The following is a 16,567-nucleotide window of genomic DNA, read 5'->3' as shown; positions in this document are numbered from 1 at the left end:
AATTCATTAAATCTCCTGTCCTATCTGCCCTGTACTGTATAAATGCCGTGTTTAATGAGCCACTCTCATTAGCATTTTACTTTTTCCAGCTGAACGAGTCACCGCTATCGCACACTCACACAAATACACACAACCACACACACTACAGCCTTGTTAAGCTTTTCTCCTTCTTCTTGTCCTCCCTGAAAGTTTTTTTCAGGAAATGGTCTAACACTGGTGAATGAGCCTGTATGAGGTTTTTAGCTGCCTCTCTTCCTCCTCCTCCTCATCTGCTCTTTCTCTTGCGTCTCCTTTTTCATCTTTGCTCCATTTTCTTCTTACGCCTCCAGGCAAATGCTGCTTCGCCCTCCTCATCCTCTTTATCCCGTCTTTTCTTAATGAAGATTAAGGTGAGGCAGATCACGGGGTAGCAAAGGCATTTTGGTCTGTACACAATGATCTGTGAGGAAAACAAGAGGGGAGGGAGACTGAAGAGATTGAAGGAGAAAAATTGTGAAACAGGGGACGAAAGGAGAAAATGGGATGAGGAGGTGTGATGAAAGTGGCAGGAAGTGAAGATGGTGATGAATAAAACGATGAAACGGAGGTGAAGGAGTAAAACGACTCAGCTGGCTTGGTCAGTGGATCTGATGTGATTCTCTGTATCACTTATTCATTAGAGTTTAATGGGGTTTCAGATGAAGATGAAGACATCCAGGAGCCATGATCTGGGGACACAGAGGTGAAACAGCCGAGTGTCATGCTTTCTACAGCGTTTTAAACACTTAGTGAGATCATTTCTGGAGTAAATAAAAATCCTGAGTGGGATGCTTAAACTAAGGAGTTTCCTTCAGTATTAAAAATAAAATAAACTGAACGAGGCTTGCTTACTCATCAGAGGTCAAAGATAAAATCCTCATTAACACTAGGTCGATTTGGTGACACTGTGGTTACCATGGTAACATTACTACTACAGGAAACACTCCTTGGGACGAGGAGGTCGTCCACTGATCTTCATGTCCTTGGGAAAGATATGATAAGAAATAAAAATAATAAAGATCAATATATTCCTGGAATTGGAGAAAAGCAAAATATAGATTGAAAAAAAACAAAAAAAACAACACTGTGTGATGTGATGTGACTTCGGTCTATAAAACTAAAACCACAGTGTGGAGAGGTCCGACAGTGATAACTGCAACCCTGCCGCACTGACTTCACCTGACAAACATGTGGCACTTTTTTCCTCTCCTACTTCATGATTTGGCAGTTGAGTGCATCTAGAGGGAAATTGGTTATGACTAATTACAGCTCAGGCCTGACAGCATGACTCAGTAAACAGCGAGCAGAAAGTATCTTTAGAACAACAGTCAACAGTGTTCAGTCTGGAGCATTTCTGTCTTGACACACACACATTTACAGTATCTTCTATAAACATATAGTGATTTCAACCCCGATGAGTGTGTCCCTCATCTTTATTTATCTGGTGTCCAGGGTTACTATTTCCCTGGTAACCGCGGAGCAGGATGCTGCTGTCAGATGCTGGGATATTAAAGACAGACTTGATGAGGACAAGATGGGCTGAGGAAAGAAGCTGACAAAGGTCAAAGGCAGAAAAGAAAAGCAGTGTGGAGTGAGAAGACTGAGTGAAAAACTGACAGGAAGGAATTAAATTAAGGGATCAAAACCGTGAAGAAGCAAGCAGGAAGTGTAGGAGGTGAACGAATAGGAGAGAAGAGTTCAGACGCTGAATGAGAAAAGGCGAGGGAGGTCAGAGACGCAGCTTGACATCCCTCTTATTGCTGCCGATGATACTGTGTGAATGAGGAGGAAGCTCAGCGGCTCCATGACTGAAACCAATTTCATGGTTTGACATCATCTTTCAGCTCCTGAGTGGTCGCTGTGCTGCAGCCTCTTTTCCTCACACAGTACTCGACTGGGTAAAGACCAGAGTGAGCTACTTTTCTTTGGTGGCTACAAAGAGATGGTGACCATAAGAACTGTGATTGTGTTTCATTCCGCGGTTGGAGGTTGTCCACATTTCCATTTAGCTGCACTGCGTGGATGTTTTTGAGTGCAGCTTCATCCACTCATCACAAATACTAAGAAAAGCTTCAATTATTTGAAATAATAAAAAATGCAAACTACTTGTACTCATTTGTCAGGCTAAATAATGTCATTATAATATCAGCTCGACGTTTGGCTGACTTCTCTGTAATATCGACAGGACCAGCACTTCCAAACTCTGTGAAAAGAGTGTGCGTCATTGTTGGACTAAACAAATAAGAAGGACAATGAGTGAAGACTTGAGACAGTGACAGGCAGAGAACAAGGCGTATTTGAACTAACTCCCATCATTATATGATGTTATAGTCAGCTACAATCCTGATCCGATTTCATGCAGAGCGACCCCCCCCCCCCCGTTTTTGGTGTTGCAGATTTGAAGTCAGCTCTTTGGAGCAGCAGCACAGCCGAAGAGCAGCCACCATGTTACTTTTTTATTCATGTACGTCCCCTGTTTACTCTGCCGAGCTGAGGCGAACACGTGATCGACACACCCACAAAGTGTGCGACTGGCTGACTGCATCCTCAGTGTCTCCCACAGCTGTTAATGATGTGGGCATGAATAATTTGTGTGTGTGTGTGTGTGTGTGTGAGAGAGAGAGAGAGAGGCAGGCAGAGTGTGTGTTATCAGCTGGGTGTGTGTTGACTGATGAGGTTACACCCAAAAAGCATGAATAATGCAGGGGAGTGTGAGGAGTGAGAGAGAGAGAGCCGGTGTGTGTGTTTGTGTGTGTGTGTGTGTGTGTGTGTGTGTGTGTGTGTGTGTGAAGGAGAGAGAGGCGGCTGTCGGGTAATTGGTTGAACAGAGCGGAGAGCCAGAAGAACTCCACATAAGGATTTACTACAGAGAGAGAATGAAACATAAAAATGAACCAGAAAGCTCAATCCAGTGTCCAGTAATCCCTTTTCTCTTCTGACCCCCTTTATTCTCTCCCCCTTCCTCCCACTTCTTGCCTCCATTTTCTCCCCTCTTATCTCCCCCTCCCTGAGCAGCTTCGCTTCCTCCTACTGTTTCTCTCTGCCTCCATCCTCCATCCTCCTCCTGCTCGCCTCCCTCCTTCCTCTGCGCTCTCCGATTAAGCTGGCATGATATCTGAAGGGTGTGAGAGTTTCTGATGCCTGTTAGTGGGCTCGCCTTCTGTTTAGAAACAAACTCAGGCGCTTCCTGCTGTGAACTTCTGCACTGAAGCCAGTTACATTTCTCCAAAAAATAAAATCGAAGTAATCTATCAGCTCCACCGTTTGTTGGCATACTTTGTTCTTGACTGCGAACAGTAATGATGAGTTAATTCAAATAAATGTATTTAAATATGTGCAGAATGTTTGTCTGCACCAGCTTTGAGGAAAGGAGCCAATGGGCCGGCCCTTCTGCTTTTGTTACACAACCATTGTTGACACTTTTCATGTGTAAACACTGTGAACCCCCTCCAGGAGGGGCTGCCTTGAATTCAGCTCTGTCCTTTCAGCAATTACGGAGGCGTGTCCTTCCACACGATGAACAACTGAAGCAGCTAATATCACTCTTAAGATTATTCACCATAAACATAAACCAGCCTTTAGTGTCCCCCGATCAGATCCATGGGGGAGGGATCATGCCTGATGAGGAAAGATAATTACTGTATTTCTCAAAATGCTTATTTTTCCTTTTTTCATATCAAACGGTCCAGTTGTATTTCATCTCAGATCTTAAGCTTCACCTTTTACCGAGAGTGTTTTGTGCTCAGGGCCTGAAATGAGTCACAAATTATTTTCAAAAACATCTTTCAAGGTGGAGCACAAACTGGGTAACAGCCTGATTTTGGCAGTCTGCATGACAGCGAGGTCCCTGTAGGTGTAGTGTGTCTGTGTGAAACTGGTGCGGCAGTCAGCCGTCTATGTTGGTGTGCTTACCCGCCAACGCCGGTTATGAAGCTGTTATGTCTTCCTGTTCAAAACCAGGAGCTGCCGTAGTATTATTGACTTGCTGTGCACATGTTTTCTCCTCACCAACGTGAGCATACGGTGGGATATAATCACATCGTGCACAGAAGATTTTTCTGGTTACAGGGCATCTTATGTAGATGCTGATTTTGCAGTATTTGTGTGTCTGTGTGTGTGTCCATGTTCAGGCTAGCGGCCTGCTAATGGACTGGTAGATCTCTCAAGAGGAGCAGCAGCATGTGGTCAGCTGTACCAGTCCACCATTAGTGCGCTCTCTCTCTCACACACATTCAGTTATGTTTCTTCCTGCCCCCCCCCCCCCCCCCCCCCCCCCCCCCCGTCTCCTTTTCCAACGTGCCTTTTCAGCTTCCTCCTGTGATGAAGACATTTCTGCTGCATGGCCGTGAGAGGAGACGTAAAAAAGGAATGTGTTTCTCTCTGTTAGAGATCTGATGCACAGCTCTTCTGCTAAAATGCTGTTACTGAGAGACGTATAGAGTGCATTCGCTAAAGTACCGTTTTAATGGGTCGATGTGTGAAGCTGAAGCAGGATTGCGGGGGTTAAGGAGGTAGCCTGCCAGCTCGGGAGCTGCACTTGTGCTTTGCAGCTCATCAATCCTGTGTTATCCTAAAGACCTACAGTAAGGAGACGATGTTGACTCTGCTGTGACTGCAGAAATAAAAGCTGCTGCCTCTTGAGCTGTGAAATAAATAAAAGGAGAAATCAAGACAGACCTGCTGCGACATAAACTACTTCTACAGGTTGCCATGGTAAAAAAATCATCAAACCAATAGAAAGTAATAAAAGATGTTAAAATTGGCAGCTCAGGGTTAGGGTTGTTCTCCGGAGAACACACCTCGGTAGGCTGAGATGTGGCTGGTGAACTGCCGGAAGCTGTTTGAAGACCAGAAAGGAAATGAAGGCTTCGTTATGAAAAATATCAACTCTTCTCCTCTTAACAACTTTTAACGAGTACATGCAGATGATCAAACTGTTTCAACTACAACTTACAAAAGAAATTCAGTCAGTTTCATTGTGTGTTCTTTACCTTTACCTTTGTTCTTGAACTACTCCCATTAACTAAATATAAACTTGTGTGTGTATTTGCCCACAGTACACATTTAAGCAGCAACAAGATGAAATTTACAAATGTGTAAAAACACAAATATTTCTAATCAAACTTAGACTTTAATTATGATTGTGCAGAAAGAATACAGCGTATTTGGAGTATTTCTGTTGTGAGTAATTGAAATGTGCGTACACTCCATTTTTAATGCATAGCATTAAAAATCCTCCGTGTGTTAGTTCTTAGCTGCCTTCTTTGGTTCTGCAGGTTGTTCGTCAGTGTGATACTGATTACTGTGTTGGCTGCATGCTCAGTGCAAATATTGGAGCGGCCCGTTTTTCAAAGAATCATTCCATATTGCTCCTCGAGATGAAGACTAAAATAAAAACTCAAAATATCATTTTCCAGCAGCAGAGTAGGCTGGCTCACACTCAGAGGTTTCTTTTTTTTTGTTTGTTTTTTTATCTACCCTGTTTTGATTCAACCTAAATAGAGTCCAAGGAAAAGTCCTCTCCTCTCTTCGATTTCCTTCCTGTGAGACTGATGAAGCTCTTTCAGGTCAAGCTGCTGGATAAGAGGACTTATCGGTGAATCATTACCTGCACTGACAGGCCGTCTCCCGCCTCTCTACCTGACTCATGGTCAGACCTTGCAGCAGCTTTTTCTTTATGCATCTTTTTTTTTTTTTTTCTGTGAAAGTGATGAGGCCATTTTAAGATTATTTACACCACGCAGCGCTAACACTGCTTTTTTCCGATCGTTGAACAAGACAGAGAGAACCAATCTCTGTCTCGTTTGGGTGTACCCCATTTCATGGGCTGCTTCCTTTCTAACACGAATTGGCCTTGAAGGTTCCTCGGTCAGATCCAACGGAGAACGTAGCAGTTGCTTGCTACATTGGTCACAGGGATGACAGATTGAAGTGCAGACCTGAAATAAGTAAAAAAAAAAAAAAATACACAATCACTGAACAGATCATCTCACACAGAGGCTCAGTGACTATAGCTCACCTCAAACAGAAAGACTCATTCGGCTGTTTGAAAGGAGTCCATTTTTTTTTAAACAAACCTGTGACTGTCTCATCTCTAGGTCTTTTTCTTTTCACTGGTATAACAGAGATATTTAGAGGTTTCCTGTACTAAAGTATGGCCAATATTACCACATTCACGATCTTTTTTTTTTAGACCAGCACTTTTCACGTCCACCCCTCCACCAAGCTCCTGTAGCTCCATCTGAGCTGAATCATGTCTCCTAATGAGAGCAATCTCCGTAATCACTGATTACTTCTGCAGCCGCCAATATCTTATCACAAAAAGCTTCTGTGTGTGTGTGTGAGCTGTCCTACACATGTGCAGATGAGTAGGTGGATGGTAATGAGATTTGTTGTTAACCTTAAGAAGAAGTGCATGAGAGCTGAAAAAACTACACACACACACACACACGCGTGGATAGACTCACAAGTGAACCTCCTGCCACGGTCAATCTCTCCAACCAGATTACATTTTTTTGATCTTACAAAAATCCCTCCACCTCCACTTTGTGATAAAAAGCTGATACTCACACTGACTTCAGGTCACATTGTCTTCACACACTCTCTTTGTGTGGCCTGTGTGTGTTATTTCGCACGCAGCCTTCGGTAATGTGCGAAAAACGTATACGATAGTGAGACTCATAGGCGCCATAAATTATGAGAGTAACACAAAAACCATAACAACACTGACACACACACACTTGCTTCCAATAATACACAGGGTGGCTAATCATCAGGCTGTGTTTGGGGAGCCAGCAGTGATAGATGCTGTATCTCCTCCTGGGTCAGTGATCTGTGTGAATTATAGATCACAGCTTTTCTATCCCAGGTTTTGTAGCTGGGCCCATGGGACATGCTCAGCAGAGGGGGAGAGTGGGGGTGACGGATACATGCTGGAGGGAGGGGGGAGGAAAAGGCCGGGGAGAGACAGGTTGAGCACACTTTAAAATATAAATGCATGACTCCACAACACGCTTCTTTTTTAGAAAGCTAAAAAAAAAATAAAGTCTTGTTGCGTTTTCAAATCTGTTGGATGGCTTATGGTTCACTGGTTCACTGTCCTGAGGATCCAGCAGCACTGAATGTGAGGCTCAACATTTTATTCGGCGAACCGTGGTGCTAGTCCAGTTTTTTAAAAAACTGGCACAAACTGGACAACAGGAGTGTGGAGCATGTTAATACAGCCATTGTTCTGTTCTTATTTTCAGCTATAATCCTCATTTTCCTGAATTGTTGCAGCTTTTCCCATTTGGAAGCTGTACGCAACTGGTCATTTTCAGCGTTCTGATTAAAAAAAGAAACAATTACTGCCGGATGCAGAATCCTGCTGAGGGTTCAGTCCAGTCCCTTCCTTCAAACGCATACCTCGGACTCAGATAGTACCGCTGGACTCATTTACTGTGTATTTATTCACAGTCTCAGTGTTGTAGTAAAAGTTAGTCAGTAACTCTTGAGTACAATGGAAAATAAAAACATTACCACAAAGTCTATAATCACAAAAATTCTGTGACCATAAAACCAAAAGATGCAGAACTGCATTTTCACAAACATGAGCTGACGAGCCTTTGCCAAGTCAATGTGTTTGCATATTTGTGTGTGTGTCTGTGTGTGTATGATCCAGTGAGTGTGATAATAGAAGTCAATATGTCCTGTGTGATTCTGCGTCTCACGGGAGCGTTGATTGTGGTGCAGCAGAGAAAGGCTGACTGCACAGGAACCTTAATTGTCTCCCTGAATCACTGCGCTGTGACTTCTGACAGTAAAGCTGACATGACCGACTGACTCCACTCCCTCAGCAACATATGTAGTCAATTATGAAAATGCATTTAATCATGAAGTTTTTATGAGTTAATCTGTCAGTTCCTACCGCATTAAATGCGTCACAGCAGCATGTGAAAGTTGTTTGTTTCTTTTCTTATAATGCTCAAATAAACCTCAACCGGTTGACGGTTCGCTGAGCCCCACTGTCATTATGATTCGATGCTTCGGCACAGGATGTGAAGAACAAAACATACAGAAGTGGGCAAACACAGAATTAGACTTTTTATCCGTCTTGTTGGCCCTCCAGCTGAATTGACTGGGTTTGTACTAGAATCAGGTGCTTCAAAAAACTCTTTCTTTCGAGTTTTACTCTTAATGTTTGCTGCTGTTTTTCTTTTCTTTTCTTTTTGTTGGAATAACACATTTAAAGGTGTCTTACAAATTTGATGACCACTGTGTTGCTGTTACATGGGTTGATTATCGAGGCTGAACCTGCACAGGTCCCAGGTAAAAACTTCCAACATGGAGTTAGAGAAACATTATTTTTGCAGTTCGGTGCAGAACTACAACAACTTGGCTTGTTTTATTTTAGTTTTTTTTTTTTTTTTTACACATATTTTTTTCCTTTTCAGCATGACAGAGAAACTTACAGTGACCTAAATGACAAGAAATCTTCCGATGTGCTTGGCAAATGTTGTGCTATTTGAAGTAACGCTGTCTTAAAAATTCAGCAGTGGCACACATACGTATTGCACTGTGTTGATGGGATTAAAGTCCATGTTACAGTATATAAACACAAAGTTTCGTGATTTTAATTTTGACAGGATAAAAAACAGACACCACCCACATGCTTCCAACTGCAGAAACAGCAGCACTTGTGATGATTTAGGGCAAGTCTATGAAGCTGATTGATCAATGGATCAATACACTTCAAGCGACATGACAATGCTGTTTTTTCAGAGGAATCATTATTGCACAAGTGGAATGAATGATGCTGGTGGAAGATTGATTTACAGATCATCAAAGAAAGTGGATGTATTTTTTCTGCTGAATCTAATCTGTAACAGTAAAAAGAATATTAAAATCCCAAAACAGTATTTTTATGTCATTAATGGCCCGGGCTTTAGGCTCAAAAGTCAAAAGTCGGTTTTAAGTTTTAGCAATCAATGAGAAATTTGAGAAGGAGAGAAGCAAAAGCTGCAGGAGAAAAAAAGGAAGGAGGAAGGTTGGCAGCAGAGGGAGTCAAAGCTACAGGTCTATTTTTAGTTGTCATTTTCACCACCTCATTCATTGCATGTCCACCTTGAGAAGCTCTTCAGCTGCAGGAATGACCTGGTAAAGACTTTTTCAGGAAAAGTATTTTCAGAGGAGGAGGCTGTGATGTGTGAAAGACGTAAAGGATAGAAAGATGAAGAAAACTGAACTTCAGATTACTACAGGTTTTATAAATATGGATACCATCACGTTAATTTATTTTTTTATTTTTTTATTTCCCCAGGTTTATGAGAGAGGAACCAATGTGGAGCAGTTTGTGACCCGTTTCCTCCTGAAGGAATCAGCCAATCAGATCCAGTCTCTGCTGAGCTCTGTGGAGAGTGCAGTGGATGCGATTGACGAGCAGCACAGCCAGTCGGGGTGAGTTTGTGGTTGTCAGTTGTCATAATGGAAACCAGGCTGTGTTTCAAGAACAAATTGTGTTTGGTTAACTCACACACACACACACACACACACACACACACACACACACACACACACACCTCCATCCCATTTCATCATCTTCAATCTCTTCCTCGCTCCTCTGCTCCTTCCCCTGTGGAGCCTTCTCTCCACCAGCTCTCCATCCAAAGTCCATTGTCACTTTCTCTTTCGTTCATTTCTCTAAGACCCTTTAGCTCCTATTTCCTCACCTCCTCTCTCCATCTCTCGTTCTCTCAGTCATCTACCTGCCAAGGTGAGTCCACGGGCGTCAGAGAGGCGCAACGAGAACCTTGTTCCTGACTATCCCCCCAACAACAGAGTCAGCGCCAGGGAGGGTGTCAGGACCATCAACACTGCTTCAGGTGACACACACACACACACACACACACACACACTGCAACACTTCCTCCCATTCCAGTGAGGCCGTCTGTCACGTGCTTCTGTGATTAGCATCCTATCTGCAGCCTTGAGTGAGCGTGTTCATAACTCTGGGCAGAAAATCTGTGTGGAGTCTGAATGCCACTCAGCACTTTTTCTGTTCACTGTAGACCAATAAACACACACACACACACACGCACACACACACACACACACACGCACACACACATATATTTATTCTCGATTGTAAAAGACCTCAATCAGCCAACCGCACAAGTCTGAAGCAACTTTCCTGCAGTGGACTGCAGGGCAGTACAGATAAATGGGTGGAGAAAAAGGCAATAGGGAGGAAGGGTACTGAAGGGGGAGAAATGAATGGAGGGATGGCTGAGGACTCCAAAGAGAGAGCGCAGAAAGTTGCCAAATAAATCTCTTAAAGTGTTAAAATCAAACCTGTAACTGTGAATAAGAGTCTATTCAGCACTTAATACTTAAAATCTGCTACCTAGTGCTGTTTCTTATGGAGAGACCGAGTTTAGTTCCAGCTGCTAAAGCACCCACCAACAGCTCGAGGTTGTGCCGGACTCTCGTTACTCCTCCTTTCTCCCTCCTCCCCTCCCTCCATCCCTCTCTATCTCTCCGTCAGCTCGTGGTTAAAACTGCAGCACACGCCCGCTGTGACACTTAACACCCACTCGAACAAATTGCTCGCCAAAGAAATGACACTTCAGAAGTTGTTGAGATATGCCAGCATTTTATCACAACACAAACTCCACGGAGGAAAGGTCGAACAAAATAAGTCAAGGCTGAGGAGTAGCAAGCTATTATCAATCACTCCTCAGGATTGTTATTGACAACCCCGTTTATTGTCCACGTGTCATTTGGACTGTGACATGCTAGAGGAAGGTTAATTGTTGACAACTTGAGGGCCGGCTGAATATACCGTCACATTTTGGTAAACATCAATCACGCTGTTGATATTGTATCTCCATTTGTGCAGCAGTGACCAACAGATGGTGTGCACATTGTGGCAGCAGACAGAAAACAAACAAACTTTTGTTTAGATTGAGTGTTAAAGCACAATATTTATGTCTCCAAAGTCAAACCAAACGTGCTTAAAGCATTCACTTCTGAAAATAAGAACACATAGCAAAGGGTTGATTTAATGATAGTCTTACTGTACTGTAATTAATATTATTGCACACTGACTCCTGGGAAAACAACATGGGCAACACATTGTGTTGTTTCAGTGTTATTGAGTGGTAACAATAACTATCAGAGGGTTCATTGACACACCACTGAAATAATGGTTACTGTGCAGTTTTTCTTTTTCAGGTAACCATGGTCCATAGCTGTGGTTAAACCTGACAAAAGTACTGCTCCACCAGCACCCTTTCAATCTTACAAAACACAATCAGACCCTTTTGATAAACCGAAGCAGGCTAATCAACCTTTAAATCTTCCCTTTTGTAAAAGTCCAGCATGAATGTCCTGAACATACAATGGAGTTGTTGTTAGAGCCGTTATTGGTTTACCAAGTGATCAGCAGAGGTTGCTCTCCTGTGTTTTATTTAACAGTACATTGACTGTGTCACAGGAGACCACAGCAGGCGAAGACACACAGGCTCCATGCTCAGTGCCTTTCATCAATACCAAGGCCGGTGCATTGTGTTTGAACTGGGATTTACAGGGTCACCGAGGAGCTTAAATGGGAAGACTGCCGCTAACATTTGCCTCGGTTTCTATCAGTGTTTGTGATTCATCAGGATGGAGCGAACACACAGAGATGCGAAGAGTGTGACTTTGCTGTCGGACCAGATGGGATGGCAGCGGTGACACTTTGTTCTCACACAGACTTGTAATTCAGAGAAGACACTGCCAAAGAACAGTTCACTCCTCATCCTTTACTTCTAAAAGTTCATCCTCGTACTTTAAACTCACAAAGGATCGTAGGGAGAAACTGTTGACACCGCAGTAGCAAATATAAACACAGGGATAAAACCAGTGAACTGTGTGTATCCGCGCTTATACAGTCTAGCTATGGATGCTGATTTACTAAAAATGTCAAACCAAACCAGGGGGCCGTCTTAACTTAGCAGAAAGACGCAGTGGTGACGCAGGACACTGGCAGTAACATCGTGGTCTAATAAAACAAGATCAAAGTGCTGCTGGGTAATAACACAGCCAACAGTGTACAGTTAGCATGAACATATATGGACTTACTATTCATGTTGAGATCCATTTCCAAATGTGCAAATGCATAAACCAAATCATAGCAGAAAAAAAATAAAAAAATAAATAAAAAATATATATAAAAAATTCTTTCATTGCTTTGACTAAGAGTTAACATTCAAAGGCCCGATCAAAGTGAATATTATATAGATCTGTGGCTTTAAAAAAAAAAAAAAAAAAAAACTTGAATCAGCTGAAATTATTTCAGTACTTGCAGATTTTTAAGAGTTTGACCAAAAAAGTGCACAGCGCTGAAAGAGAACTTGCACAATCATGTCATCTAAGTGCTGTGTCCAATGATACATCTCATTTCTGACAGAGGTGGTTTTTTATGAAGACATTATTACACATTTTTATCTCTTTGATATTAAACCAGTCCTGACAGGAACTTTTCTCCTTTTGTCATTTTTATGTGGCATCAAAATGCAGAAACAATGTTCTACAGACAATATGTAGTTGATAGTTGATTGATACTGGTCTGAAACGGAGCCTTTGTAAAACCTGCTGTATGTTATTAGTTATTAGTGTTAACTTATCAAAGAAGTCAAAGTAAGCGACGTTCACAATGCAGTTGTTGGCTCAGACCAACCAAGTTCTTCTGAAACACAGCTGGTTGATGGGAAGGTCAGTAGTTTGCTTCAGGGTGCACTGAGCACAGGGCAGATGGTGACATACAGGAGTTGGAAAAGTTTTCAACCCAAATGACGCTGAGCCTTCTCCGGGAGGAAAGTGACCAACACCAACATTTTCACGAGGCATTTCATATTTCAGGCCGGCCTCACACACAGCCACACAGCATCAGAATTACTGGGCAGGAAAGAAGCTCTACGTGACAGCAGCGGTTCATCTGGAGTGTTTCCGGTCAGTCTTCAGCGTCTGATGGAGAGATGAAGTTATAGATAAAGTAAAATATTCAACCTGTGCACTGTTCCAGAAAGTATAGAAACGTGGAGTTTGAAGTTTGGGGCTTGAGTTTTAGCCGCTGACATTGTGATGAAAGGTCACCTTACTGGATTTCTCTGAGCTTTCAGCCACATCTTGAAGCCTTCAGTTCATTATCAGAGTTTTCTTTTTTGTCATGGAGAATTTGGAAACAGTAAAAAATGAACAATGAAATAAATATAACAAGTGTTTTACTATTAAATGTACAGAATGGTCACATATTTGATGTGATTATTCAACTGTTTTTAAATTAGCCACAGATGCTTTATTGGCATCATAGAAATGTGAAACGGGTGTAAAGTATTACTGCCACTATCACAACAAACAGAAATAGATATTGCAGTTTTAGAAAATCTATTTGCGGCACATAGGCTCTCTTATTTTTTAAAAAAATTTCTCCTGACTTTCTTGCTGCCAACTGCTGCTCAACATTTTCCAAACGCCCTTCAGGTCTATTAAAACTCACTCACGTGGAAACTTTAAATGAGTTTTGGGTATTGGAGCAGGTATTTCATCCTGATTCCCAAACAGGGCGAAGAAAAGCCGGCCCGCAGTGCTCTCTGTCAAACTTCTTCTGCAGCGCTGTCTCTTTTTGTCTCCCGGTTTTTCTCCCCCTCCTCTCCATACTGTAGGTTTGGCTGTAAAGCAGCTCTGACAGCAAAGAACCTTCATGTCAGCCGTGCTTTGTCTTGAGTCAGGATGAGTCGATTGATTAATGACTCCCAGATCCCCTCTGTCTCCGCTCCCCCTCGGCCACAGCCTCCTCCTACATGTGTGCGTTACTGCTGCGCTCCTCAGTCATTTCCTCACCTCCATCCTCAGTGTTCTCCTCTGCTCATGGCAATACGCTCGCCTTCTCCTTCAAGTCTTCTCCTTTTCAGCGCACAAAGGCTTATGTGCTGCCTGTGTTCTGAGAAAAACAGACAGAGGTGAGGGAAAGAGAAACGACAAAACAGTGAGTGGGAGATGAGAGAGGAAAGGCATAAAGAGCAAGGACAAGAGGGAGAGGGAGAAAGAATAAGAGCTAAAAATATCCACGGCTGTCTGTAAGTCAAGCAGCTGGAGTACATACAACCCTGTACAGTATCTGAGTGCATCTACCGTTTAATTATTCCCATATAAGTAAATGTGTTTCATGTAAACAAAGTGCAGTTTATGGTTCAGTGATTCTTAAAGATTAGGTCTAAAGACAAAAAGGACGATTGTAAATAACAACATTTCTTAAGGTGTTTGTGCCTGTTGAGTTCCATTCACATTCACTAAAATACAGCAAACAATTTAGTCTGTGATAACAAAAGGATTTTTACATTTTTAAATCACTCCCTGTCTGAAACCAAAGAAAAACAGACGCTGAGAGATAAAATACACATTGTACAACATTACTGTGTCTGGTGGCATAAACAGAAAGCTGGTCACCCTTCCTCTTTTGCACTATCCTTGTACAGAGCCAGATACTGTTGATTATTCTGGCAGAAGCGTGAACCAGCCGATGTGCTGACCCCTCCGGGAAAAAGCATTTATCCGTGACAGGACTCCTACAAGGTCTCATAATAACTACAGATCATTTTCCAGGATGATTGGACCAGTGTGAGAGGGGCGAAGGTAAAACCTTCAGCCTCTTAATGTGCCGCACATTATCCCTGTCATGGAGTAAACGCTGCCCTGCTGCTCTCTTATATAATCCAACATGTAACCAGTTTGGCCTCAACAATGTCTGATGTGGAGAAAGAGACCATCTTATATGAATTGTCTGATTTGAACCAAGATATAATGTTGGCAAATTTTTACTCTTCTGCTGAACTAATTTTCTTACTGATCTACATTTCTTTTTTATGATTCGACATAAAAAAGGATTTCCTGATTAATAAAAATGAATTGATTTATGAAGAAATCAGGCTTTGGTCCGTTCACAAACCCTTTGCTAGACGTGATATTTGGAGGTATGATTCTACAACTGCCGGCAAGCTTATGAGGTCGAAGGAAGAGTGACCACAGCTAAGTCTGAAAGGAAACGCAGTGGAAGATCTGTGGATGTGGAAGAATGTAGATTACGTATGAGATGAGTTTTTTTTCCCAGATAGGGAAGAAAGGGGGTCAGATATGATAAAACCACTGCAGCCTGTTAAAATGAAAAGTCCCCTAATTCACCAGTCAGAAGTTTGGACACACACACATTCTTTTGAATGAGAAAGTGCGTCCAAACGTTTTACTGGTAGTGTATAAAGTTTAATTAATTGGAAACTCCAACATCTGAAGTGAAAGTCAGACACATTACACACCGACACACCACGTCGATGCAGCACACAGCGTCCAGCTTCGGCAATTTCAAGTCACTTTCCACACTAATGCTGGCTGGTCTGTCCGGTCAGATCTGGAAGTTCTGTGCAACTGAATTAATAGAAACAGATTTTGCCATTAATTAAGTATTTCCACCAAACGAAAGAGCTTCTGCGCTGCTTTGTGTTCTTACTGCTTTCAAATTATGTAACATCAAGAAATACTAAGAAAGAAGAAGCACTGATGAACTTTTATAGCACTTAAACTGAGATGTTGTCGTGACAGTGGACCATTTTCACCTCGGCACATTAATGACACAGAATGGAAATTTTCATTCCTAAGTCCGCCGAAATGACCAGTAGGCTTTTATCTTCAAGTATCTCCATGGTTACAGACTGTAATTTAGTTGGTGTGTGTGTAATTGACTGTCTGTTAAAGCCTTTAATGAAGAGCGGGCAGCCTGCGCTCCAATTAGCTGTGAGGGGCCCTTCAGGGGATGTGAAAAGAGAACAGCAGCTCGAGAGTAATGGGGAGGTGGAGGAAGGGGGAGAAGAGGAAGAAGGTGAAAAGAGAGGCGAAGTGTTAAATTGAGATGAATGAGAGTGATACATTACGTGTTTTCTCTGTTTTCTGTTGCTGTTGTTTTTTTCTATTTTGACGCACAAACAGGGAGGGAGGAGTAGGAGGAGCTCCCCAGATGTGCCAACAGGAATAAATGAATAATTAAAGGCCCGGTGTGATTCATTCTATCCAAAGATCTACACATTAAAAGAGTATTCTTGAATTTTCTTTCAAACAAAGCCGTTTTTCTTCAGGAGCTCAACAACTGAAAAGTAGTTTGTCACTAAATCCTGATTTATTTACACCAATGTTTACTTATTCGTCGTCCTCTTCTCGCTTGCCTTTATCAGTGCGTTGTTCAGCGATGTAATGTGAAACCAGTGGCTTGACCTACTCTGGCAGCACGCTGAGGTGTGTGTGTGTGTGTGCATGACATAAATGAAATGGTGGCACGTTGAGCTATCAGTGATGAAAGAAGAATCTCCATGTGGTACCCAGTCGTATTTTGTTTATGAAAAAAAAAAGAGGGATTTGATGACAAAAAAAGTCTTAATTTGAAAAAACAATTTTTCATAGAAATTGTCATTTCCACATTTCTATATAGTCCATAAATAACATTTGAAATGATGAACAGCGGGTATGGAAAGAATTTTTTTTATTT

The 16,567-nt window shown here is 42.2% G+C and overlaps 1 protein-coding gene across 1 annotated transcript in view; it reads left to right on the top strand.

Moving 5' to 3' along the window:
- necab2 (N-terminal EF-hand calcium binding protein 2) overlaps window positions 1-16,567 on the top strand; it is a 71,195-nt gene that overhangs the window by 30,515 nt on the left and 24,113 nt on the right. Inside the window, exons 6-7 of the mRNA XM_029522970.1 lie at window positions 9,317-9,453; window positions 9,754-9,878. Of these exons, the coding sequence (XP_029378830.1) occupies window positions 9,317-9,453; window positions 9,754-9,878 (262 nt within the window). The remainder of the gene's footprint in view (window positions 1-9,316; window positions 9,454-9,753; window positions 9,879-16,567) is intronic.

Source organism: Echeneis naucrates, chromosome 16 (genome assembly GCF_900963305.1).
Source record: "Echeneis naucrates chromosome 16, fEcheNa1.1, whole genome shotgun sequence".
Classification (NCBI taxonomy): Eukaryota; Metazoa; Chordata; class Actinopteri; order Carangiformes; family Echeneidae; genus Echeneis; species Echeneis naucrates.
The sequence above is the reverse complement of the archived record's forward strand: the minus strand, read 5'-3'. Positions and strand labels throughout refer to the sequence as shown.